A 27500-nucleotide genomic window follows, 5' to 3' on the forward strand; every position below is an offset into this window, starting at 1 on the left:
AGGTGATCAGTGCTGCCTTGGAGACGCTGTATCATTTTGGCTCCAGGCAGGATGTGGAACAAACTCAGGTTGGAAATCTTGTCCACTACAGATGCTGTAAACTGTTAAGCCGGGCGTACACTGTGCGACTTTTTCACTTTTTTGAGCCGATTTTCCAGTCGTGCGAGAAGCCACGACATCGGGGCGAGTTTTGCGCCGAGCGGTCGTGTAGTGTACAGGGGGTTACGAGAGGCGATTAACACCACGTGACCAGCCGCCGATCAGCAGTCGTGAGGTCGCAGGGACTTCTGGTGTGTTTAATATTTCGCTCGTCCCTCGTGAGGGTATCGCACTGTTGAAGCGGCGCTGCGAGCAGCTACGATCCAAAAAAGTATCAGAACCGCTCACGGCGCATGCGCGCGCAATCCTGCATCAACGCCGGTCGCTCGCTATTTCCCTAATAACACACGCTGTTCGTTTTTGTTTCTACACGTTTTTTTTTTTACTCACAAAGATTGTCAAGAAAGCGTGTTTGTCGTGTTCATGTCAAATTAAACTGATCACAAAACACAGATTCACTTTCTTTATTTCGTTTTCCTCATCCAACCCCCATAAATCCCTGTGTGTCCTCCTGCAGCACTCCCGAAGGACAACAGGCAAGACAAAAAAGTCTGACGTGTTGAGTAAAAACTGCTATTTTTAGCACATTTTTAGGGCCGACGTGTTGCTACCAGACGTACAGTGTGAGCAGTCAGGTCGCATGCGAGAACTGGGTCGTGCAGTGTGAGCACACGACTCGTGAGATCTGCTCTGCGAGGAAGTCGTACAGTTTGAGCTGAAGCTGAACGCTGCGAGTGAAAAAGTCGCACAGTGTACGCCCGGCTTTAGCCTAGTGAACTAGACCAAATTCTTGCTTTGCAAGTCTAGGCATGCTCCATTGGAACCTCCGCAGCTCCTACCAGGACTCTGGCTAGCCAATCACAGCTCTCTAGAGGGGTTTCAAACACATAAAGAGCTGTGATTGTTCCATAATGGTGGGCCAATCAGTGCTCTATCTGCTTAGTGAACAAATCACAGAGCTTTAGCCACGTTGTGGGCCAATCAGGGCTCTCTATATGCCTGGTGGGTGGGATGATGCAGCAGAGTGAAACAAGAGTATGTCACATTCATTGTCCAGTGGAATGCGGAGATCATTTGAAAGACAACGGTAGAACCCGCCCCACAACCGAGAACCGTCAATGGAGCATTCATTGCCAGACTAAATAATACATTTATTTAGTCTGGCTTGCAGTAAACTGTTGCTTTTACTAGATTTTAAATCTGAAAAGGTTTGGTTGAGTGTTGAAAAACGAGCTCAGATTCTTGCATCTTCAGTCTGAATAACTGCATTAAATCAACCCGGCCTGGACTAAAACAATGGTGTGTCCCCTTGAAGCACCTCAGGTGTCTTCAGGCTGGTCATTCGTCAGTCTCCCCGTAAAGGCGAGGTGGTAGTCACAGTGCTGTTTGGTATCAGGCTGGAAACACTCCCGCTGACCTTTCCTTTGCCTCCTCTTCACGCTGGAGTGTTTTCTCTCCTCCAGGACTTCCTGAATCACCACTGTGGGGAGCTGTTGTCGACCTGCGAGGCTTACCTAACCAGCATCATCCTCCGTGAACATGGAGATGAGAACCTGAACGAGAACCTGATGGTGAGACGTGATGCCTGACCTGCTTCTAGCTGTGAGCGTCTGAGCTGACGGCCTTCTGTTTCAGATTAAGCACCTCCACACTCTGGGTGTGGCGTCGCTCCACTGTCCTGCAAAGGTTAGCAAGAAGACCATCCTGCTGGTGGAGTCTCTGCTGATTCCTGTTAAACCTGCAGGTACCAGAGATCCTCTCGGCACCGCCCCTTGGCCTCCGTCTGACCCCTAACCCTTGTCTCTCTGTTGGTAATGAGCAGAATACCAGGAGGAGCTGCCAGCATCACTTCCTCTGTCTCAGTTCAAACAGAACTCCATGCCCACCAGAGTCAAAGCCCACGGAGTCCTCGCTCTGGGTAAACTCACCTGTCACCTTTCGCTTTCGAACCCAACCGCTGTTGTTTCATCTGACCCCCACTTCTGTGGGTCTGGATCTTCTTCAGGTAAGCTGTGTCTGCAGCATGAAGACCTGATCCCAAAGTACCTGCCGGTGTTGGCTAGGGAGCTGGAGGTCGGTACCGATGTTTCTGTACGCAACAACATCGTGATGGTGATGTGTGATCTGTGCATTCGATGCACCAACATGGCGGTTCACTACATCCCAAACATCTCCGCGTGTCTGCGAGACGACAACTCCGTCATCAGGGAGCAGACGCTCATCATGCTTACCAACCTGCTCCAGGTGGGCGGTCTTCTAGCCTCATCTGATGTCAGAGGCCACGTCTGATCAGGGTTTGGGTTCTCCAACGTTCTCCAGGACCTCCGGGCTGCATGGTGGCGCAGTGGTTAGCGCTGGTGCCTCGCAGCACGAAGGTTGCAGGTTCGAAACTCGGCCGCGGCCTTTCTGCGTGGAGTTGCGTGTTCTCCCCATGCACGCGTGGGTTTCCTCCGGGTACTCCCGTTTCCCCCACAGATCACAACATGCCCTATAGGTTATACATTGTAAGTAGCTTTGGATAAAAGCGTCTGCTAAACAAATAAACATAAACAACAAACAACAACCTCCGGGTGAAGAATCCGCTTTCAGAAACCAGAAACGAACCAAACCAGCCTGAAAGTTTTTAAGAATAATTCACTAAATGTTTTATTAATAATAAAAATTCAACTGAAACGCTGCAAAAACCCGTCTTAACGCCACGGGAAGTCCTTCCTGCTAGTGTAGGAAGTACTAAGTACTACTAAATACTAGTATTACCAGTTTCTCTACCAAATGAACTCCAGGTTTTGTTCCTGTTAACTTTTATTGTATTTCTGCCTGTTTTATTTTTTTATTATTATCTTGATTTAACCTGAACTTTTATCTTCTTGGAGCCTTTTAGGATGAATGTGTTCTGATTGTAGATTTCATGTTTTTAGGAGGAATACGTGAAATGGAAGGGATCGCTCTTCTTCCGTTTTGTGGTGGCGCTGGTTGACCCGGTTCCCACCATTGCCAGGTGAGTTACTGCGTTTAAATACCTGTCGGGCTCGAGGTCTGTGGTTCTGTTTAAATAAAAGAAAACATGCATGACGCATCAGTCTGGTCCTGGGAGTGTTGGATCTGTCAACGACACGTTGGACTCATCATGGATGAGTCCGAGGAACTTGTGGAACGTGGCGGGAGCTGAATGTAAAAACGTCAGGCTGGTGTTCAGGAGTGAGGGATTCTTGGAGTAACTCCTGTTTTCTCTCCTCCAGCCTGTGTGAGTACTGCCTGCTCCACCGGCTGCTGAAGAAGAACCCGGAAATGTTCAGCCAGCACTTCATCGAGTGCATATTTCACTTCAACTCCTACGGCAAACACAAGTCCTACAACAAGTTCCCTCAGACGGAGAGGTTAGATGTTGTTTCCGACCTCGCTGAGGAGGTGAAAGCTTCTCCTGGCCAACTGAAATGTTTGTTGCCTTTTTAATGACAGAGAAAAGATTTGGTTCTCGCTGAAGGGAGCTAAGCACCACGACAAACGCTTTCGGATCTACCGCTTCCTGTTGGAGAACCTCACCGACGCACAACGCTTCAACATCACCAACAAGATCAACCTGACCGTTCTGGGTAAAACACACATGACCCCAGACCCCTGGCCCTGAGCTTCATCCGTCTGAGGAGCTCCTATACATGCGTTGTATTTTCTTCCCAGCATGCTTTGCAGACGAGGAGCTGCCTCTGGATGCAGACGGAGCAGAAATTTTGTCTGAGACGTTCCAGGTCTTGAGTCTGAAGGAGATGAAGCTGCAGATGATTTCATCTCCTGAAGGAGAAGCAGGAGAAGATGCGGAGGAGGAGAGCCCAGCCACCATGGCCAAGGCCGTCATGCAGGCTGCACAGAGGAAGGTAGTGTCCCAGGTGAGCTCACCTTCACTGATGTGGCAAACATTGGTAATTTCAAAGTCCTGATCACGTCGAACCAAGCAGCCTCCTGTTCCATGCACAGGTCCACAAGAAGGCCTTCATGATGAACACAGCTCCTTTAATCATTAGTCTGAAGAGCCTGCTGGAGCAGAAGAGGTCTCCTGTCCTCCGAGACCTCATGGATTACCTTAAGGTGAGCCAGTCGGCTGTAAAGATGTGCAGAGCCTGATCTCAGCTGACCTTCCTGAGAAGATGTTCTGTGGTTGCTGAACGTGCCTTCACCTGCAGCGGGTCTGAAGCCTTTGTGTGCTTGTCTGATGTTCCACCAGGTGTTGATGAAGGACAACCATACAGAGGTGAAGGAGTTACTGGGAGACGAGCAGCTGGTGGCTGAAGTGGAGTTTGCTCTGAAGACGGAAAACGAGAGATTGATGCAGCAACTGATGGACGGGTGCAGCCTGGCGGCGGACAGTCCGGTGAGTGTTGGGGCACCCAGAACCACTGATGTCAGGGTTAGAAACAGAAGAACCATCAGAGGTAAAAGTCTAGATTAATAATGGACAGCAGCAGCTCAGGAGGTTGAGCGGGTTGTCCAGTAATCAGAAGGTTGCAGGTTTGATCCTGGCTCTGACCAGAGAATGCTGCTGTTGTGTCCTTGGGCAAGACACTTAACCCGCCTTGCCTGCTGGTGGTGGTCGGAGGGACCGGTGGCGCCGGTTTTCAGCAGCCTCGCCTCTGTCAGTGCGCCCCAGGGCAGCTGTGGCTACATCGTAGCTCATCACCAAAGTGAATGGGTGGTTGACTGATTGTGCTGTGAAGCCTTGGGGGGTTGTAGAGCCCTAAGAAGGTGCTATAAAAATACCGGCCATTTTAAATGCATAAAGTCAGCTGTCATTTAGGCGGCCTAAGGCTCCTCCCCCTCCGGTCGGCTCATGGGTCCCTGGACGGGGCTATACACGTTATGTTCTAATCTGCTTTGCCTTACGCCCTGAATCTCACACACTTCAGCTTAAATAATAAATAATGTAGAGATGCACCGATGGATCGGCATTTGATCCCAGTCGGCCGATAGCGCCCCTATCGGTTTTGATCGGAGTTTTCAAAATAGATCAAAGCAGACCGATCAGACCATTTTAGATTAGGTTACATTTCCTTTATTCCCAGATTATGTAGTTTGTAGAACTCATTATAAGGTTGTAGAAAATTTCTGGCCAATCCACGTGATCGGTATCGGTGATCGGCAGCAAAAAACCTGATCGTGCATCCCTAAAATAATGGTGTGTGTTTTGATTGTCAGATAATTTATTAGCTTAAAAAACTGGTAAATAAAACGACTACGGATCAGATGTGTCATATCTGACGTCACAGCAGCGTCTCCTCTCCCCCGGCGTAGCTGCTAATGACCTCATAACCAGATTTAAGGTGGTTTTCTACCTCCTGTCATCCTGGAAGGAGGGGGAGAAGCTAGCTAAACTCAGGACCATTTTCTTCTCCGTGTCTGGTTTGATGATGTAAATTTGGTGAGATGAACATTTGTAGTCCTAAACGTCTTTTCGCAGAAAACCTAATAAAGGTTTGGCTGCCAGTTGAAAACAGGCGCTTTCCCAACATCAAAATGTGTTTTGTAAATTCACGGACATCACGGCGCGTAGCAAACGGGATCAGAATCTAACTTTTATCGGCTCAGACTCCTTCGTCTTTGGTGTTGTTGGTGTTCAGGGTCAGGCTGCTAGCTGTGCACCTGGCCCACGGCTGTTGTAACTTTTATCGGCTCATAAACCGATGGTCGCGAAGGCGATGGGTGTGGCTTATGCTTCCTATTTCTATTAGTAGTGAACACATTTATTCATTTATTACACTTTATTCTTTAAGTTTAATATTTCCAGTCTTAATGTTATGTTCTACCATTGTATTCAGATAGTAAGTTATGCTAATTTATTCAGTAGATGTCTAAATATGTTTTAGTGGAATAAAGCCCGACGGCTCAACGTAGTTGTTCTGAGACTACATGCAGGTATGAGATGATTCCTTATGTAGCACTTGATTTACAGCCTGGTTAGGACATGTCTGGACCTCAGCTGCTGCTGAAGATGTTGGTGTTTCTCCTCAGGGTTCAGCTCAGTCCCCCCCCAGCAGGCCGAGACCTCTCGAGCCGTTCAGGTTTGCCACGCCGCAGCAGAAGCGTCTGAACTCCACGAGCACCAGGAAGACGCGGAGCGATTGGTAGGGTCTCCTTCTCTTGACAGAACCAGAAGTATCTGTTTATCACTTCAGCTGATCTATTAATGATCTTTAATGCTTTTGTCAGTAAGAGCCCATCAGAGCTGAGTTAGTTAGTTATGTTTAGACGGCTCTAAAGGAAAAGTTGAAACGATCCTAACTCATGCGTTTGTGTTTCATTAGTCACGTGCCCCCGTCAGGACCAGAAAAACCAGTCCCGTCCAAGTCCGTGGCTCTGGATGGAACAGGTAGGACATCATTTAGGGTGGAGCTTGTCCTGATTAACAGCTGGAGGTGGAGGCGGGGGGGGGGAAGGAGAGGCTGGGTGGTGTGGTCACCATCCCGTTGCTGCTGAGGCAAACCAGGACTGTTGGATAAGAAACGAGGTCATCTCTAACATGATCAGTTCAACCATCGTCCGTCCAAAGCAGGTGTGGCCAATCCTGTTCCTGGAGGACTCGTATCCAGCATGTTTTAGTTGTTTCTCTACTCCAAGACACCTGCTTTAATGGTTGAATCGTCTGCTCACCTGCTCATAAAGCTCTCCAGAAGCCTGTTATTCACCTGTTTGTCCTCTGGAGGTTTCTTCCTGTTAAAAGGGAGTTTTCCTCTCCTCTGTCGCTGCATGCTTGCTTAGTATGAGGATTGCTGTAAAGCCACCGACACTAGTCAGTGACTCGATGCGACCTGCTAAGTTCCTTATTTAGGAAACTTTTTACTGATTGGCTTAATGACCTGGCCTGTGTGACGGTCCTTGAGACGACTGGTCGTGATTTGGCGCTTTATAAATAAACTTGGATTGATTAGAATCAGGTGTGTTAAAGCAGAGAAACAACTCAAACGTGCTCCCACCCCCGCTCTAAAGTTTGGAAGTAACGAGAAGCTCACGGCATCTGGAGCAGACGAGGCTCCCAACACTTTGTTTCCTGACTGGGGAGCAATTCCCCACCAGGACAGCAGGGGGCGCAGCACTTCCGCTCAGGGAGAAGCAGGGTTCAACCTAAAATGTGCCGGATACCGGCCCTGGTGTAAACTTCTCCTTGCATCTGCTCCGTGTCTGCTGCTAGACGGCGTCAGCACTGGGGGGTGGGGGGTGTTGTTGGATAAGGCGGCATGCTGACCAATCCCAGGCTTGTGTTCTCTGTTCATTTGTCATGTTTAAAACTGGGCATGTCTGTCAGAGTGCTGCACCCCCGCTGATGAAGCATAAATTAGGCTTAAGGGTCGTTATTCATGTGTTTCTAAATGCAGTTCAATGCATCTGCAGGTGTTTAAAATCCCATCAAAGTTTCTGTGAACCAGGTGTGGATATCTTCTCACGCAGCTGTTCAGCCCGGTGACAAAACCTGTGTCCTAATGGGGATGTGTGGATGAATGGATGAATGGTTGTATTTTCACAGGTCTGCTTTCATTTTCAGGCATGACTACAAGAGCCATAAACAACCGAGCCTTCAGCACCCCTGATGGTAGGAGTCCACACACCCCTCCTAATATAAACCCCCCATCACTAGGGTTCATATTAATGTTTTCCTGGAAAACTCTAGAACAGCTTTAATCTCTGAACGGGTTCCTCAGACTTCAGTTTAAATATTAGCAGAAGGATTAGAAGAAGTTCAGGAACACATCCGACTGAATAAACATTTTTCTCCTCTGATGCAGGAACCAGGCTGACTCTGACGTTTAACGAAGGCCTCAGCACCATCCTGAGTGACCCGGCGTCGAGTACGAGCTCTAACCATCACGAGTCTCTGTGGTGACATCATCAGCTCACCGGTTCTAACCAGAAACGTTTGTCTCCACAGTTGCTGCGGGGAGCCGCGAGGTTCTTGATGTAAGCTCAGAGGAGCCGCGGTCAGTGGAACCCACACACACGCACACACACGCACACACACGCACACACACACACACACACACACACACTTTTCTCTGTCTGGTTTAAATCACCTCTCACTAACTGGTCAGGAATCCTCCATTAAGGAAGACGCCATGTTGGACAAGAACAGATCAATCAATGGGTGTGTCCGAATCCACGGGAAGGATGCTTGTAAAAGAGCATTTTGAGGTCGATGACGTCAAAGCGCAGCGTCGAGTACTGTCGGAATTCTAAGAATACTCATTCTCGCGTCCTCAAACGCGTCCTCGCTCCGCCCACATTTCGAGGACGGGTCTGTTGTCGCCTCACAGAACAAGGCTATCCCAGCATGCTTTGCACGCCGGCTGTGGATTTTCAACAGGAAGACAAAATGGGGAGAGCTACGAAGTTTTAAACGTAAGTTTGTTAAAAACTAGCCGTAGAAACCTAAAAAGCTTAAAGCGGTTCAGTTTATAGATATTTTTTGTTTGTATACCGTAAATCCTCCAATACAGGCCGGTATTCAATTAAAGGCCGGGTCTCCAATTTTGGCCGGTGTCGGAGTCAGCGGAGGTAAATAATGGCCGGTCTCTTATTGTGGCCTGGTGGAACGTGGTAACAAGCAAGTACGAGCGTCTCAGCGGCAGGGTTATAGTCCCCAAATCAACCAGCAGGAGGCAATAGAGGTTCACACAGACCTTTATTGGGCTTTTTCTTCAACGCTTTGTAACGCTACAGACACGATCCTCTATCACGCTCCTACCACACAGAGTCACGGTGTCAGTTAACCATGCTAATTCAACCCGCTCCACAGAACACACATCACCTTCCCTGTGGCTTACATAACACTCACACAACACGCAAATCAACACATAGGAACTAGCAGAACGATAGGAAACACATATAACACAATACCCAGAATGCACCTGGCTTACAACCCCAGCCAGGTCATTACACTATCAAGTTCAAAGAGAACGTGCTGATTATGCTGCAGAACACTCTGGGGAGCAGCAGTAGGGGTTGTATGAACTAGTCAACTTCACTATAGTGACTTTTTATGCTTGTCGTCGACTAGTCGCTGTCACGTGATAATGACCGGCAAGATGCAGCCCTCGGAAAAGACAGCAGCCTGCTGTCAGCAGGTGACAAGCTCCTGCGCTCGGGGGGGGGGGGGGGGGGGGCAACGCGCTGTGCCAGACCGTAGGTACTGACACGCGATCGTTCATGTCGGTTCATTTCCTTTAATGTTTTCTGTCTTTTATTTGCGCCTGATGTGTATCGCTGCTGTGGAGCGGGGCGCTTCACCCTGTCCTCCGACGCACAGATCACTGATGCGGCCTCCAAGCAGGGAGCGCTCCGCTGTTTTCGCGGTCGGTAGATCTGCCTCCTGAGCACGGCCACAGTAACAATCAGGTGTCGCCACCTCAAAAACTAATTTAACACGCGATCGTTCATGTCAGTTCATTTCCTTTAATGTTTTCTGTCTTTTATTTGCGCCTGATGCGTTTCGCTGCATGCTGTGGAGCGGGGCGCCTGCACGCATCACCTTGTCCTCCGACGCACTGATCACTGATACGGCCGCCAAACAGCGAGCGCTCCGCTGTTTTTGCGGTCGGTAGATCTTTTAGAACTGCAGTTCAAAGGTAACTCATGAGGTGAATATATATGAACCCAGGTAGCAGTTTCTCTTTAGGATTGAGAGGAGATGCAGGAAGATAATAAACAGACAGGACAGAAAAAAAGTCAAATAAAAACAAGTTAGTTTTTGTACCTGGTGGTTGCAACAACCAGACACCATTGAAGGTCATCAGAAGTGAGGAACAGAAAATAATTATTTTAATGTTTAGAGCAGCAGGAACTCCGAGAGGCTGCAGGCGCATCAGTGAGTTTGCGGCGCTGCACAGGGGGAGGGGGGAGATGGCTGAAGCAGGAACTACCGTTGTTAAAAGAAATGTGTTTAACTTAGAAAATGTGGGCGCAATTTTAATTGTCAAAAACTCCAGCGAACCATTAGTTCATTTTGCTCAAATAGAAATAAAGGCCTGCCTCTAATACTGGCCCTCCTTCCAATAAAGGCCTGGAGCTTGATGAGCTTGAGTCAAATACAGGCCCGGGCCTGTATTAGAGGATTTACGGTATTTGTTTTTTAATTACATTTTAGGCAGAAATCAGCCAGAACCAGTTTGTCTCGCAGGTCCCAGTTATTCCTGTGTGTGTGTGTGTGTGTGTGTGTGGGTGTGTGTGTGTGTGTGTGTGTGTGTGTGTGTGTGTGTGTGTGTGTGTGTTACACATATAGGACTGCATGAGACAGCATGGTTTCATCAAATCCATGCATCCTATATCTTGGCTGAAGTAATGACTCTGGAAAATAACATATATTTCATAAATAATGACGTCTCAATAGTGTTTATGATAATGTTTTATCTTATCTTTGGTCTGGGAGGTGTAACATATCATGATACAAGCCTTTAAAAACATGTTAGTGTTACAAGAGGAGATAAATGCATAAATTTAAAGTTCATGTTTGGAGACCAACCTTCACAGTTTGGAGGCTCACGCTGGTGAGGAGACACCGTTAGTTCTTGTAACACCTGGGCTCCCAAGGCCTGTTCTGACAGGATGGACGTTACGGGACCCTTAAGGATTCCAGTTGGATGATTGGAGGATTATTTAGGAGGATTGGGATGAACAAACTGATTTCAGTGGTGAAGGGTTAAATGAGTGAGTGAACCCACCACCAAGGATGAACTCTGCTAGCTTTAAAAATCAGCTGCTCTAAATAAGCATGGAGGTCAGAGAGGAGCTCTAGGATGGACACGGATAAAGGAACTGTAATGTAGAGGTAAAGTAGGGCAGGGCCAACGTTAGCAGCTGTCATTCGGTCCATCTGAAATGGTTGACTTTCATTTAGCTTGTTATGTGACAGGTTAGAGCGCAGTCTCTTGTTAGAGTTTTGTCATGAGAACATTGATATACCTCACATACTGATGGCATCTAAAAATTAACTTTTTTCTTTTTCCAGAATAAAGAATAATTTTAATCACAACTGAAACATACAAGCCTAGAAAAACCTCGTCCAATCAATGTGCACGTCCTGTTCTCACTGACAGAAATCCCTCCAAACTGTGTGTGTGTCCGTGTGTGTGTGCGTGCACACACGAGCGTGTTGTGAACTGGTGTTGTGATTTTGCACTGATGTAACCATTTTTACGCCAACAAAAATGTAACTAAGTAACTTTTACTTTGAGTACATTTTATTTACAATACTTTTACTTGAGTAAAAATGTAGGCAAGTGCTTTTACTTGTACTTGAGTAAAAAATTATCAAAGTACTGGTACTCGTACTTAAGTAGGAAATTTTAGTACTCTTTCCACCTCTGATTAAAACATACATGAAACCATCTAAAGTTAACATGTAAGTCCTGAAAACTTCTAGAATAAACAAAGTTACTTTACCTGAAAACGGTTGTGAACAAACGCTGCTGATGGAGGTGAAGCTGCTCTAGCTCCTTAATATTCCTGCTCCATTTTCGCTAGCTTTAGCATTTTTCCTTTGCATGTAGCTGCCGCTGTCGGTACAGGATCTGCTCGGGTGCGGGATGGGCTCGGGGTCCTTCGACTGCCGATGACGTCACATTACTGCAAACCTACTCGGCTTTCACACACACGTTTTGGAAAGACATCAGCAGTTTTGTTAATAAATTCTTGTTTGTTAACACCTAAATGTTTTCTTTATAATTGTAATTTGTTAATAAAACACCACATTATCTTTGTTTTGTAAAGAATGTGAAACTGCCTAAAACCAACATCGGACTGACAAAAAATAGAACAGTTCTTCTATGTGAAGCCATATCTGTATTAATGTGGAGTTCGTCTGTATATTTCCTTAGTTGTTATCTAAATACATTCTTTGACTCAAAATATTGCTTGGTGTCTTTCAATAAAGTTCTTATATTTTATTTTGCCCCATTTCATCAACATCAAGAGCTTTTGAGGGTCACCGTGTATCATTTGCTTATATTTTACATTTCCTTTAGAAATTCAAACATATTTTCCCCAATAAGTGTTGATTTTTGGACTACAGGACTACAACCGCTAAGACTACGACCGCAAATTTGTTCTGACCAATCAAAATCATAATGTGATAACGTAACTTCCGTAAGCTTCATGTTCAGCCAATCAACTACTTTGACGTCATCGGCAGTCGAAGGACCCCGAGCCGATCCTGCACCCGAGCAGATCCTGTACCAACACCGCCACGGCTGTGACGGACCTACGGACCACCGTAGAGGTGAAGGCTAGACTGTTCGATTTCAGAGCCGCTGGGTTCCGGTCTTAGCGGTCTAGCGAGGACCCGTCCTCACAAGCATCCTACCCGTGGATTCGGACACACCCAATGTCACCAGCCTTAGCCCCGCCCTTTCACTCCAAACAGAAACAAAACAATTAGATGTGATTTTTATAAATAAATATTTTCTTCATAACTATAAACATAAATGTTACTCTTATTTTAGTGTATTAAATTTTTGATGCACAAGAAATATTTAATACTTTTTTATTGCTTGCATTGTGTGACATTTGGCTCTCCATACATAAATAAGTTTAGTTGTATTAATTACAGTAAAGGCTCCTCTGTTTATATCTTTTGTTTATTTCAACTTTTCGTTTATGTTTCAGGACTGACGAGTGAGTTTGCATTTAAATAATCAGAAAAATTCATAAATATTTAATTAGTTACTCGTCTATTTTCTCTCCAGACTCTTATTTTGAAATGTGCATAAAGTTTCCTATAAACGCTGGAGCCAGTTTTTTTAGTCTTTTCTAAAATGATTTTTATTATTGTTTGTTTTTAAATCAGAGCGTTTGTTTTCCAGAGCTGGAGCGTCACGGCTGTGGAACGTCGAGTCTCCGCTCCGACTCAAGAAAAGGCCGACCAGACGCTAACCGTCAGATTTCTGCTCCTTTGTTATTATTTTCACTTTGTTTTGTTTTTTGTGGTTTTTGGGTCAATAAATTCATTTATAAGATGTTTGATTTGGTCATTTTTGTAAGTTACATTTGGAGTTTGGATGTCGGAGAATCCATCAGTTCTTTGTCCTGCAGGTAAATCTACAGATGTCTCATATTAATAATGGTAGTAGTACTACTATTAATATTTATTCATTTATTAACTTACATTTTTCAGGAAGATAAACTGCTTGAGATGTAACATCTCATTTTCGATAGTAGTGGTAGTAGTACTAATAGTAGTAGCAGCAGTTCTAAAATTATTTTATTAATAGTAGTAGTGGTACTAATATTATTGGTAGTAGTGGTAGTAGTAGTAATAGTAGTAGCAGCATTTCTAATATTATTACTAATGGTAGTAGTAGTGGTACTAATAATAGTAGCAGCAGTTCTAATTTTATTAATAATAATAGTACTAATATTAGTAGTGGTACTAATATTATTAGTAGAAGTGGTACTAATATTGATAGTAGTGGTAGTAGTACTAATAATAGTAGCAGCAGTTCTACTATAATTATTGTATTAATAGTACTAGTGGTACTAATAGTAGTAGTGGTACTAATATAATTGATAGTAGTGGTAGTAGTACTAATAGCAACAGCAGTTCTAATATAATTATTTTATTAGTAGTGGTAGTAGTACTAATAGTAACAGCAGTTCTAATATAATTATTTTATTAGTAGTAGTGGCACTAATATTGATAGTAGCGGTAGTAGTACTAATAGTAGTAGCGGCAGTTCTAATATTACTAATAGTAGTAGTGGTACTAATATTGATAGTAGTGGTAGTAGTACTAATAATAGTAGCAACAGTTCTAATATTACTAATAGTAGTAGTAGTGGTACTAAATGGTAAATGGCCTGTATTTGATATAGCTCCTTCTAGAGTCCTGGAACCCCCCAAGGCACTTTACAACACAGTCATTCACCCATTCACACACACACATTCACACACCGGTAGGGATGAGCTACAATGTAGCCACAGCTGCCCTGGGGCGCACTGACAGAGGCGAGGCTGCCGAGCACGCGCCACCGGTCCCTCTGACCACCACCAGCAGGCAACGTGGGTTAAGCGTCTTGCCCAAGGACACAACGACAGCGACAGACTGAGAGGGGCTCAAACCTGCAACCTTCCGATTGCGGGGCGAGCACTTAACTCCTGTGCCACCGTCGCCCCACCGTACTAATACCGTACTAATATTGATAGTAGTGGTAGTAGTACTAATAATAGTAGCAGCAGTTCTAATATTATTACTAATAGTAGTAGTAGTAGTGGTACTAATATTGATAGTAGTGGTAGTAGTACTAATAATAGTAGCAGCAGTTCTAATATTATTACTAATAGTAGTAGTAGTGGTACTAATATTTATAGTAGTTGTTTTGTTCTTTAAGCGTTGGTGAAGAATCACACAGCAGACCATTTCGTGTCTCTGAGCCTCCAGCTCAAACAAACATTTCTGTGGTCTTCTTCCTTGTGCTGCCCTAATGTGCTCTTTAAAAAACAGTGACCTCTGCTGGTCACTCATGTAAAACAGTGACTTTCTACAACACCGCAACACATCCCCTTTCCTCTGAGGTATGAACAACAAGCTTAACTATAATTAACGACAAGAACATTGCTATGCATAACTAAGTCTAACTGGCTGTCTGATTGTACGCTGCGACCTCAGTGCAGGTTCTGGAGAAACATCAACATCATACACATCAGTTAATGTCTCTACATGGGGTACATCAGCATTTATAGCTTCCTCACATTGTCCTTCCTGAAAAGTCTCTTTGCTCTTCAGCAGATGGCGACGATTCCGTCTGAGCGCCTGACCTTCTTCAGTCTTTACATGATAGGATCTTGGGCCTGCGTTCAAAGTTGTACTTCTGCTATTTCATGACAAGCCGTTGAATCCGTGACGACATTCATTTAGATTCTTCTTGATGATGGACACCAGAGGGCGATGATCTGTCTCAACTGTAAATGCAGGCAGACCATAAACATAGCAGTGAAAAATCTCCAGTCCATATGCCAATCCAGGACACTCTTTCTCAACCTGTGCATATTTAACTTCAGCCGTGGACATAGATCTAGAAGCATAAGCAACTGGCTTCCAGCTCCCCCCATCAGCTTGAAGTAAGACAGCCCCAAGTCCATCCTTCGAGGCATCTGTCGAGATCTTCAGACTTTTAGTTGGATCAAAATACGCAAGTACTGGGTGAGATGTCAGTGTGGTCTTTAAATCCTTCCATTCCTTCTTATGCTTCTCTGTCCACTTGAAGTCTACAGAATCATGAAGGAACCCCCCCCCCCCCCCCCCCCCCAGCGCAGATGTCCTCACTGACAAGTTGGGTATGAATTTTCCAACAAAGTTCATCATCCCCAAGACTCTGAGCACACGTCTCTTGTCTGTCAGACGTGGCATGGTTGCAATGGCTGCTATTTTTTCTTTCATCTGGCTTAATTCCATCAGCAGACAGCTTGCCTCCTAGAAAAGTCATTTCTCTCACACCAAAAAGACACTTGGCATCATGTGGGACACCCGTGTGATGACCTCAGTAACACCTTTACTGTCTGCTTTCAGAGCTGAGGTGGCGTGAACTCTGGCTCTGAGGGGAGGAGCTCCTCGTTCTCCAACAACCATGAAGACAAAGTCTACCTGTAAGAGCTTCAGAGAGCTGCTGACATCATCCAGAATGTGTCCACAATCACCTGCAGCTTCTTCGCCGTCCAGGTGAAACAACTGATCAGACTGATGTCATCAACATGAAGCTGAAGTCCTGGAGATGAACGTTCCAGCTGCTTTCTCTGCATTTGAGTCAAAACTCAGTCGAAAGGTGAGTTGTTTTATTTCAGCATGATTTTTACACAAGATTCATCAAGCACTCCCAGAATTCCCAACAACAGGATGAAGGGAAGCTCATGGAAGCATTTCTCAGGGCTGAACTTTGACAGATGTGGTTCTTTTAGGTAGAAAAACTCTGTTTCATCAGTTTTTATCAGATATCTGTACATCCAGAGTTATTGTTTAGTTACAAAACTCTTTATTTGAGATTCAGAAGAACTTCATTAATCCTTCAGGAAGTTTCTTCTGGGAAATTCTGTTTTCAGCTGCGGTGCACAAGAAGCAGCTGCGTGTCCCAGAACTGGCTCATCTGCATGTGGATTACCTTTGACGCTGCAGGGCCACCGTACTGCATGTCCTCTCCGGCACACCTGGTTTTAATCAGCAGGTGATTAACAGACTTCTGCAGACCTTGATGACCTGCTGAACGGGTAACTTGACCTCTGGTTAACATGTGATATTTAGAAACATCTCGTGTGGATTCTGTTCTGTGCAGATGGTGGGTGGGTGTGGGGTGGGGGGGGGGGGGGGGGGGGGGTTGGTTTGGTGGTTTTGGTTCACCTGCCTGCTGCTGCAGTTCTAGGTCACATGTTCTCAGAGGGCCTCGTTGGGTGGAGACAGAAAGAGGAGCTGCAGCTCAGACTGGAATTCAGCTGAACTGGAGCCAGCAGGGTCATATGCTGACTTCTAGATTACAGATTGAGATTAGACTAAAGACTGATAAACTGCTGGTTCCTGAGACCACAGCATCCTCTGATGTTTGGTCCAAGGGTCAGAGCTCACCAGTGTGTGAACGTATGAATAAATGGTAAAGGGTGACAGGAATGATGGTGTTTTATTTGTGCTTTAACCCTTTAACGGGGGGCGGGCCACAGCAGCACATCTCTGCTCTGAACAGGAACTAAACCATATGGAGGCGTTCCATTTTCACACCCTTGTGGAGTTTTCCATTACTGTCCTGACTTTTACCTCGCATTAAAACATGTTCTTAAACTCCTCCCCCTTTAACTCTTTGGTTTTTAACCCAACTTTATTTACCAAAACTCCCAAAACATTAAAGTAAAATGAACCCTTCGTTAAAATGCTGAAAGGAAGACATGTTAGAAATAATCAACAGATTAAAACAATAAGGTAATCCAGGTTTAAGTTAAACATTCTGAGGTTTGAATAAAAACTTTCAACATTTTGAATGAAGTATTTGTTTTTTCTAGTTGAGGCCAATAAAGGGTTAATCCTCCTGCTTCTCTCTGTCCTCCCACTCCTCCTGCTGCTGAAGCCACGCCCCTTTACACCTCTTGAGGAGCTGGGGGGGTCAGTCTGTCACACACACACACTGTCACACACATACACAGACACACACACTCCTGGAGTCCAGCACGCTCGGGTGTGATGACCCAGTCAGAGCTAGCTCCAGGAGGACCTCCGCCTGCTTCTCTGGACGTTAGAACAAGTCAAACACCAGGAGAAATCTCAGGAAGCTTCTGTCCTACAAACTTGTTTAGTTTTGTTAATGTTTAATGATTATTTTAACAAGATGAGCTTGAAGAGGAAAACGTCTGGGCTGGTCATCAGCTGGCAGAGGTCCTTCTCCATCCTGGCTCCATGGAGGAGAGGTAAAGCAGATTATGATGTTTTATTATTGTTGTTATAACATGATAATAATCACTGACCGGGTCACTTGTGTTTCTCAGCCCACAAATCTCATCTTATTTCCCAAACCACATCTGGACCCTTTTGAAAAGCATTTATCTCAGCGTGTGTGTGTGTGTGTGTGTCACACTTCAGCCTAGTTTTAAAACCTTTGTTCTTTCTTTGATTTTCGCTCATAAAAATGTGCGTTCTGCTGTAGAGCTGTGATGTGGCTGAGTTAACAGACATGAAGGAGGCGTGCTTTTGTTCTCCAACAACACGGGACTCTGCAGAAAGTCCCCAACAAACATGTTCTAGTGATGCTGCTGCACTCTAGCAGCTCCCAGTGTTCCCAGTACAGAACCAGACCTGGCTAGAAATGATCCAAACGTAAAACATTTAGGAGACGAGCTCTGACGCGCCTCAGCTTTAGGTCTGGTCCTCTCAGCTCCTTCAGATCCTGCTGAAATCACCTTGATCCAGATGTGAAGCTGTTTTTCTGGCAGGAACCCTGAGCTCACCCTGGAGCTGCGTCAGAGGAAAAACACCCAAACATGTTTATAACCACAGGACGAAAAGGATCACTTCTTCACTATGTTGTTGTGCTGTTGCTGACCTTTGACCCCTTTAATCTCCATTTCCACTCAGTGTCTCAGAAAAGTGTTATCTTGGTCTTTAACCCGTCAGATGGACGGCAATCTGGAGAAACTCCACTGGCCAAGGGCTTCCTACACTTCTCATCAGAGTTAAGGGTGAGGGGTCAGGGGTCAGGGTGTAAGTTTTCCACACCAGGCCCTAAAACCAGAGCAGAACGTCCGCCAGACTCCACCCTGAGGACACTTGGCTTCGTTTCTCTTTCCTAATCCTGGCGTCGGGTTTCTCCACATTCCTCAGTCAAACCTCACTCCGATATCTCTCCAGCTTATTTACAGTACGAGCCCCCTCACCTGCCCAGGAGAGAACCCCACGGATGTTTGGTGTGTGTGAGTGTGTGTGTTAATCCGCTCATTGTTGCTGATGAGAGGCGTAGCTTCTCTCTGACAGCACACACACTGCTGTGTTTCTCAACGCGGGAAGAATGGAGCTTTGTAAGGAAAACGCTCTCCCTGAGTTCTTCTCATTGTTTTATCACAGCTTCAGGAGGGAGAGGCTAACAGCCACGGAGAACAGACACTCAGCAGAAAACCAACACGAGTTTTAATCCTTTAAATCCTGAAACACATAAGAGAAGTATAAATAAAGCACCCAAATAATAACCAGCTTTATTTAATAGTGGGATTCTGCAGCAGTAGAACAGTAATAGATGAACAGGCTGCTGCCCTTCATGAGGAGGCGGTAGACGGGACTGGACAGGTTTCTGATGAAGATGCTCCATCTGGAGGCTTTAAAGAGAAAGGTCAATGACAAACATTTTTTTATCCGTAATTTAAAAAAATATGATCGTCTTTCTGAGTTTCACTACATTAAATGTGAAAATAGTCTTTTACCTCTATTTCCTGCATTAGCCGCTGACAGAAAACAGACGTGGAAACGACGGGGTCAGATCTACGTCACACTTAACTTTCATGGACTCACGACGGGGAAGGCTGTTGTTGGCTTAGTATCCAGGAAACAGCAGAGAACATCTTGGCTAGTAGAAGCTAACCTTTAGGATTAGCAATTCCACCAAACAGCAGAACTCCTCCAGGCTTTTAATTGCTCGTCTCAAATTCCTGAAACAGGTGCGCCAGAGCTTAATCCCACGGAGATTGACCCATAAAGCGTTTATTTATACAAGAAACTGCTGCGACAGGCGGATTGGTTCGGCGTCTGCAGTGATGTGGACGCTGAGCCGATCTGTGGTGGGGAAGAGGGAGCTGAGCCAGAAAGCCAGGCTCTCGATTTACCGGTCGATCTACGACTCAATCCTCACCTATGGTCATGAGCTTTGGGTAATGACCGAAAGAACGAGATCGCGGATACAAGCGGCCGAAATGAGTTTCTTCCGTAGGGTGGCCGGGCTCAGCCTTAGAGATAGGGTGAGGAGCTCGGACATTCGAGAGGGACTCGGAGTAGAACCGCTGCTCCTCCGGATCGAAAGGAGTCAGTTGAGGTGGTTTGGGCATCTGGTCAGGATGCCTCCTGGACGCCTCCCTGGGGAGGTGTTTCGGGCATGTCCTGCCGGCAGGAGGCCCCGGGTCAACCCAGGACACGTTGGAGAGGTTACATCTCCAATCTGGTCCGGGAACGCCTTGGGGTCCTGCCGGAGGAGCTGGTGGAGGTGGCCAGGGAGAGGACGGTCTGGAGCTCCCTAGTTGGGATGCTGCCCCCGCGACCCGGACCCGGATAAGCGGAGGAAGACGACGACGAAGAAACTGCTGCAGATGTGTACAAAACATGAGTGAATTTGGTCTTTAAGGTCAGAAGGGCTTTGATGTGTGATGATGGTCTACAAGGAGTTAAATTCTCCATCATGAGCCATAACTAAAATATGCTTCAGAGCAGTGTTTGGTGGTTAGATTCTGTTTGGTTTCAAGGATGCAGACAGCTCAGGTATCAGTAGTTCATGTTGACGCTGATATTTAAACAGTTTTATCTTCGGACTGAAACACGTCCAAAGGAATCTCATGGCAGCTTGGAACAAAATGTTCATCAAAGCAAGAAAAACAGTCAGAAAAGTTACTAAATAACGATGGAAAATTTCATTTAGTCTTCCAGCTTATAGAGGAAAAGGTGTTGAAAGGTTCTGATAATTAATCTGGTACGTTCTTTTCTGCTCAGGATTTTCTCAGTTCCCTTTTCTATGATATGAGAAGTTCAACCACAAGTCAGACGAGTTTGGAGCTTCTGCTCACACTCTTCTCTTATCTGAAGCTTGATGGGATGGAGCAGAACTGTTGAGTTCTAGTAGCAGGAGGAGGTCTTTTAGCTGAAGGAGGTCCAGTAGCTGGAGGAGGTCCAGTAGCAGGAGGAGGTCTTTTAGCTGAAGGAGGTCCAGTAGCAGGAGGAGGTCTTTTAGCTGAAGGAGGTCCAGTAGCAGGAGGAGGTCTTTTAGCTGAAGGAGGTCCAGTAGCTGGAGGAGGTCCAGTAGGAGGAGGTCCAGTAGCTGGAGGAGGTCTTTTAGCTGAAGGAGGTCCAGTAGCTGAAGGAGGTCCAGTAGCTGGAGGAGGTCCAGTAGCAGGAGGAGGTCTTTTAGCTGAAGGAAGTCCAGTAGCAGGAGGAGGTCTTTTAGCTGAAGGAGGTCCAGTAGCTGGAGGAGGTCCAGTAGGAGGAGGTCCAGTAGCTGAAGGAGATCCAGTAGCTGAAGGAGGTCCAGTAGCAGATGGAGGTCCAGTAGCTGGAGGAGGTCTAATGGCAGAAGAAGGACCTGAAGACAGGAGGTCTGGTAGCAGAAGGAGGTCTGGACCTCTCAGTCATTGTCATGTAATGTGTCCTTTTGGTCCCGAGCCCCCTCCAGGTTTCCCTCATGTTCCCCCGAGGCACTCACTTCCTGTGTAGTTCACCCGTTTTCAGTATTAAGACCCCCTGTATTAGATCTCCTCTTCCTTTGGTTCTGGTCTCTTTACGTTCCTGTATGTGACCCCGAGTGTTTCTGGTTTCAGGTTTATCAGTTCACCGTTCTATAGTTTTCTGTATGTTTACATCATCTAGGTTGTATCTCCCTTTAGTTCCTTTTGTTTCCTTTCCCATTTAGGTCTGGTTTCCTGCCCTGCCCTGTTCTTCTCCTCCTCTCAGTTTATCAGTCTCACTTGTGCACAATTCCCTAATCGCCCAGTCCATGTGTGTAAAACCCTGACTTGTCTCTCACTGGTTGTTGGTCCATTGTTTGCTCAGTGTTGTTCTGGTTTTCTTCCCGTGTTCTTTAAGTTCCTGCTCATAAGTTTGAGCTTTTGTTTTGGCTTTCTGTGTTTTGTATTCAAGGCTTTGAGTCCAGCCCTTTGGATTTTAGCAACTCCTCCTAAATACAGGGTTCTTATTTTTGCAACCACTCCTGCCTGTGTAGCTCTGGGTTACTGCTTTTTGGGTCCAAGCCTCCTTCCCTCATCGCGACAGTCATTTTCAGCAGCCTTTGTTAGGAGAAATAGCTTTTAAGCTGATAAGCTAACGGCTAGCCTAAGCTGTCCTTAAATCAGCGAGGGTCATGTGAAAGAGTTCCTGCAGGATTTAGTCTGGGGTCTGCATCAGGAGCTTTAAATCCAGAGATTATCCAGAATAAATATAAACTGATAGGTTTAGAAAATTGAACGGATTTAAAATGACAGCGATACCCTTTTGTCAGACTAGCTGTTAGCTCATCAATCTTGACACCAATGGAGGTTTGAGTTAGATTACTGGGTTAACTCCAGGAAATCCCTTTAGCGCTGCAGGTCCAAAAGGTCTGAATAAGATTTAATGGATGTTTTCACAGTTTTAAACGTAATAAAAAATAGTTAAAGAGGATCATATGTTGATTAGTTCGTGACTCAGATGTCAGCTCCTCCTAAAACTGCAGCTCCAGCTGATCTGAGACCAGTTCTGACCACCCAGAGCTCACTGGGCTCAGAGCGTGTCGTAGCCTGCTATTGACCTCCTGGAGATCCAGGAGACCACGTGGCGGGTGAGCCACTTACCTGCTGCTGCAGGTAAAACACGAATGTTTCACCGACGCCCGCGAACATCTGGATGAAGCCTGAGCTTCACCTCCAGCTGTGGGATTTAAACCTGAGACCTCTGATTGTTGCTCTGCTGGAATGTGGTGGGAAGAGCAGATGGAGAATTGGTTTTAGGATGAGCTGGGAGAGGGGGTGCAGCCGGTCTGTGATGTTGGGTTTTTAGTCAGGCATGTAGACGGCAAACAGGCTGAGTCAGGATCTAATACCTGTTTATGTTGTTGCTGAGGGATCAGGCTAACACCTGAGCAGCTGGCGGTGACTTCATGGAGACGATTGAAGGGACTGACGGCAGTTTGTCCCACAATGAGCAGAAGACAGATTACACGGTGGAGTTCAGCCTGTAATTAACCTACTGCTGCTTCACAAGAGCTAACATGCTCAGAAGATCCCACCTGTGTGACTTCCTGCCTCCATCCGAGTCCAAACGCAGAAAGCTTCTCCTGACTAACAGAACTGGAGTCGGACTTCAACAGAACCCAGACCTGTTTACCTTTAAGCAGTACCTTTCCTGCTCCCGTGACCTCTTCCCTTCCGTGCTTCTCTGTTATTTTAGTTTGCTGTTCTGGAACCAGAAACTCCGAGATTCCTCTTCTCGGAGTAAGGAACAGAGTTTATGGAGCTCCAGAGCTTTTGAGAGCTGATCCAGACTTTAGTGGGTCACACATGGAAACTCTAAAGAACTGAAGGTGTTTTCATTCATCTCAACATCTGCTCTGTTTGAGCACGCATTCCTTCCCTCTCAACTTCCCATTATTCCCAATAAAATAAACACCAAATAAACCTGATCAGATTCCCCTTTCTGTAGGTTTAGTTGTGTCTCCGTGAGATTCCCACCTTCAGCGTTCCCTTTGAGAGGAAGAAAGCATCAGATCTACACTTCAGAGAAGTGCGTGTTTTCCTTGGAGCGATTTGGGATCTGCATGCGGGAGGTCCACTTCCCAAAGTCATCATTTCTATTCATCCAGATTGAGTCAGGTTCTGGTTTAGAGGAAAATCCTCTGAATTAGCATTTCAAAGTGTCTCAGCATGAAACGTTCCAGATAGATAGATAGATAGATAGATAGATAGATAGATAGATAGATAGATAGATAATGTGAAGTAGTTCAGGGGAGTTGGATGTTGAATTTTCCTCACAAAAAGAAAATTTATATTAAACAAAGGTCAGTTCCCTCTGTAAAGTCAGAGGTGCGGAAGAGAATTAGGACCACTGAAAAGAAAAAAAGAAAAGAAAAACAATTCTGACTTTATTCCCAGAATTCCCTGTCAGAATTCTGAGATTAAACGTCAGAATTCTGAGATTAAAAGTCAGAATTCTGAGATTAAAAGTCAGAATTCTGAGAAAATATTAAGAATTCTCTTTCTTTTCTTTATTTTTTCTTGTCAGTGGCTCTAATCTTCTTCCGTACGGAGTTGAAATAAATAAATAAATAAAATGTAGAGCACAAAAAGTCTCAATATTAATCCCTCCCCCCGCGCTCTAAAACAGTCGGCGAATTGTCCGCTCCCAACCCCATGACCCCGTCTCACTCTTTGAAATGTTCAAAAGTTGGCAGCCCTGCCTCCTGAATTGCATCTCAGCTAAATGGGAGACACTTTTTCGGACCAGACTAGTTCCTGGGCTGGAAGCCAAAAACAACGTAGTCAGATCCTTTCAGAGTAAGAGCGCTGCAGGTTTGGTCAGCAGCAGGTGTTTAATTGTTTTACAGATGCTCTGCTAAAAATGGTTCCGTCACCCCACCCGTCTTCAGCCCAGAGCTTAGCTCAGAGAACCAGAACCCACAACGGGTTTTGCGTCGTACGGTTTCTTTCAGTGAACGCCATCTCCTCTTCTCACTCAATTCTCTTCCCAACAGGAAGAGGAGGCAGGGATGCAGTCCTGGAAAGTGAAGTGGTCCTGACCAAAATGAAGATCTTCAACAACTTCTGTGAAAATGACTCCATCTCCACAGGGTCAGCTTCTGAACATGACATGACAGAGTCCACCAGAACATCTGAGGCAAATCCTCACGTCCAAGAAAAGCCTCAGACCGAGTCCGGATCAGACTACCTGTCGGTCATCTTTTCATCCTCTCAGCTTCCGAGGTTGTTCAAGTTTGAATCTGAGGACTCTGGAGTTGAACTTCCCAGTGGAGCTAATTCTCCATCCACCCCGACGGGCTCGGAGCAGAGCTTTGTGGTCCACAGCCGAGAGTCCTCTTGTGATTCCTGTAACATGAACCCTGAACCTTCTTGTTCTCCTGATAAACTGGTTATAAACACGCAGAACTCCTCTGATGAAGGTTCAAACAACTTAGAAAACGACCCAAATGTGACGGAGAAGACTCGGAACGAGTTCAGCGGCAACCTGGACCAGAGCGGAGCTTCAGGTGATGGAGAAAAAAAGGGACAATCTGAGGAGACTACATCTCCGACTGCAAGGAGTCGCTCTGAGAACGAGAAGTTTCTGGAGGAATTCTCAACGAGGATGAATGAAGATGACAAGTCGGAGTCTGTGAGGCGGAGCGCCACCAGAGACAGTCTGGAGGACTACATGGAGGAATGCTGCAGGATCAGTCAGGTAAGGAGAACGTCTCCATTCATCCATGAGCACATTTAAGGACAAAGGATCCGACACCGATGATCACGACGTTTGAAAACGCAGACCGAGTCAGCCGCGGCGGCGGCGACAGCAGCAACGGTGGCAGCACGGTTTCCTGGTTTTAAATCCTACTTTTGTCCCTTGACATCTAAATGTCCCTCCTGTCTTTGTTCTGAAGCTTGCTGCTGCTTCTGGCCCCAAGGTCTGGGCTGAGGTCTGAGGGGGACAGAGCACACTCGGGGCCCTGAGCTCTGGAATGACCTTCCTTCTGTGACGGTTTAGAAGTCTAGGTAGAAAACTCACTTTCACGCTCTGGTTTTTGTTTCGGTGGCATGCGCGTATCTCCACGTCAGTGGGCCGCCCCAAAGGACAGATCTTCTGGGCCATTTTCAGGGACCACTCTAGTACCTGAACTGGAGTATGTACTTGAATATCGAGTTGCTGGGCAGGACTTGTGGTTAACGCGCTCTGATTGTAACTCAGTAGAAAATGATATCAGCTGTCATCACCCAACAACCGGCTTTGCTACACTTTTCATTCATTTCCTGTAATTCTTCTCCTGAAATCTTTTTATTCAAAATGTCATTTGTGTAACGTCGGCACCCAGATTATCTCATTTTCAAGCAACCTTTTAGCCTGACAGATGTCTGCTAATTGTTCATCAAACAAGCGTAGACTAGAACACGAGTACTGGCTTCCACAGTCCACCCCCCACCCAGTTATAGATTCCTCATCGCACCAATCCCTTCTCGGACCGAGCTTTATTTCTACAATACTTGTCGGTTACTGCTTTGTAACTGCTCTAACTGAAGGACTTTACCACTTTTCAAACGCCTTTTTGAGCTTTTTATTGGACAACCTTTAAATAAAAGACACCGCTCTCTTTGCTGCGTTTGCTCCTTACAGGTTCAATTCAATTCAAGTTTATTTATAAAGCACCAAATCCTGACAAGAGTCGTCTCAAGGCACTTCACACAGTAAACATTCCAATACAGGTCAGTTCATTAAGCCAATAAAAAAAAAACGTGTCCTATATGAAGAACCCAGCAAATTGCATCGAGTCACTGACTAGTGTCAGAGTCTTTACAGCAACCCTCATACTAAGCAAGCATGCAGCGACAGTGGAGAGGAAAACTTCCTTTTAACAGGAAAAACCTCCAGAGAATCCTGGCTCAGTATAAGCAGCCATCCTCCACGACTCACTGGGGATGGAGAAGACAGACACACACACACATACACACACACACACACACCACACACACACGCACGCATCAAGTAATGTTTCTATGGTTACATTGTGATTTTTTAGTAAATATTCTATTTGGCGAGAGATAAACTTTATTGTATTTATCCTAGTGAATCTATTGTTAAACGGGTAAACTAGTAGTAGCACATTCAATGTCAAAGAGAGTAAAAAGTTATTATCAGGAGAGGGAGAATGTTTAAGTGGTTAGCAGCAGTGTGCTAGACGATGGCCCCCTCCATGAGGCCACCACAGCTCAGCAGAACATCATTGTAGCTTCTTCTGGGGAGAAAAACATGTCAAGGTCTCTCTCTGCCCTGATGAGATCAGAGATCAGTCCAGTACGGCTGTGTTGTGCTTAGTTTAGATCTAGATTTGTCTTTCATCATTCAGAGATTCACAGGGGCCGTCATGACAAGGAAGTGGCAGCGACCATTCCCTCAGTGGCGTTAAACAGCTGGTTCACCCGTAAACATCTGGTGTTGTCTGCCACATGCAGACACGCTCGTGAAGAAACTGAAGTTAAAACTAGGTTTTTGTTTTGGAAACAAATAGTTTATCTTTTGTTACAAAAAGCGCCGTGTTGCTGCTACATTTGCGCTTGTGCAGGACAACGAGGACATGAACGCTTCTGCTCAAGGCCCTTGACCCTGTGACTCATTGTGAGTTTTACTCGGGTAGGATCTGCTCTGGTCATTCGGAGGAACATTCACACGTAAAATATTAGATGTAAGGAGATCTTCAGACTTCTGCCTTTCACCTGCCTGATGACAGCGTCAGGGCAGTCAGGGCCATTTGGGTTTGGAGGAGGAAACAAAATCTTCAGGTTGATTTTATAACACAAAATCCAGAGAAATCAGTCAAATACAAACTAGCTTCTAGAACAAGTTTTTCTTGGATTTAAATCAGTTCAGGAGCAAATTCCTTAAAGGCCAACTTCACTGAAAACCTGTTTAAATGATTATCTCAGATTCTAACGGGTCACTCTGAGTGTTTCATGCAGGCTGAACATGAAAATAGTCTCCTACACCTACCTCCTGCATTAGCTTCTGATAGAAAACAGACGGTGAAACTCTAGGATTAGAAAATCCTGACAGATCTACGTCACACCGTCACTAACATTCATGGACTCACCCATCCTGACCCACAACGGGGAAGGCTGTTGTTGGTTTAGCGTCCAGGAAACAGCAGAGAACGTCTCGGCTAGTAGAAGCTAACTGTTAGCATTAGCAACTCCACCACACAGCAGAACTCCTCCAGGCTTGTGTTATTTGTGGAGATAAAACATCAACGTTGCAGAGCAGACAGAGTCAGAGGTAGAGTCGTGTTGCTGTCAGCCAATCAGAGGAGAGATGTCCAGATATCAGGAATGAAGACTCCAAAATCTGCCAATTTTTTCTCCTGCTGACTTCTACATCCTTAAACAGACGCACCAGAGATTTTTTCCCAGAAAATGACTTGCAAGGCATCTATTCCCACTATACACCACTGCCAGTGTATGGAAATATATGTAAAGTCGAC

The 27500-nt window shown here is 45.7% G+C and overlaps 2 protein-coding genes across 4 annotated transcripts in view; both read left to right on the forward strand.

Moving 5' to 3' along the window:
* ncapd3 (non-SMC condensin II complex, subunit D3) overlaps positions 1–13088 on the forward strand; it is a 34731-nt gene extending 21643 nt beyond the window's left edge. For both annotated transcript variants that reach the window (XM_054749947.2, XM_054749948.2), the window contains exons 19-35: positions 1–68; positions 1563–1670; positions 1735–1843; positions 1922–2017; positions 2105–2343; positions 3018–3097; positions 3339–3476; positions 3559–3692; positions 3778–3983; positions 4072–4182; positions 4319–4465; positions 6100–6212; positions 6393–6457; positions 7628–7675; positions 7869–7931; positions 8012–8060; positions 12936–13088. The exon at positions 1–68 is cut by the window's left edge and continues 42 nt beyond it. In XM_054749947.2, coding sequence (XP_054605922.2) covers positions 1–68; positions 1563–1670; positions 1735–1843; positions 1922–2017; positions 2105–2343; positions 3018–3097; positions 3339–3476; positions 3559–3692; positions 3778–3983; positions 4072–4182; positions 4319–4465; positions 6100–6212; positions 6393–6457; positions 7628–7675; positions 7869–7931; positions 8012–8060; positions 12936–13005 — 1844 coding nt within the window. In that variant the 3' untranslated portion in view covers positions 13006–13088. The remainder of the gene's footprint in view (positions 69–1562; positions 1671–1734; positions 1844–1921; positions 2018–2104; positions 2344–3017; positions 3098–3338; positions 3477–3558; positions 3693–3777; positions 3984–4071; positions 4183–4318; positions 4466–6099; positions 6213–6392; positions 6458–7627; positions 7676–7868; positions 7932–8011; positions 8061–12935) is intronic.
* A 4189-nt stretch (positions 13089–17277) lies between these two features.
* The window catches only part of si:ch211-250c4.3 (uncharacterized), a 28593-nt gene continuing 18370 nt past the window's right edge, over positions 17278–27500 (forward strand). For both annotated transcript variants that reach the window (XM_015944052.3, XM_015944051.3), the window contains exons 1-2: positions 17278–17511; positions 24012–24715. In XM_015944052.3, coding sequence (XP_015799538.1) covers positions 17409–17511; positions 24012–24715 — 807 coding nt within the window. In that variant the 5' untranslated portion in view covers positions 17278–17408. The remainder of the gene's footprint in view (positions 17512–24011; positions 24716–27500) is intronic.

The sequence above is a fragment of the Nothobranchius furzeri genome, chromosome 12 (genome assembly GCF_043380555.1).
Source record: "Nothobranchius furzeri strain GRZ-AD chromosome 12, NfurGRZ-RIMD1, whole genome shotgun sequence".
Taxonomy (NCBI): domain Eukaryota; kingdom Metazoa; phylum Chordata; class Actinopteri; order Cyprinodontiformes; family Nothobranchiidae; genus Nothobranchius; species Nothobranchius furzeri.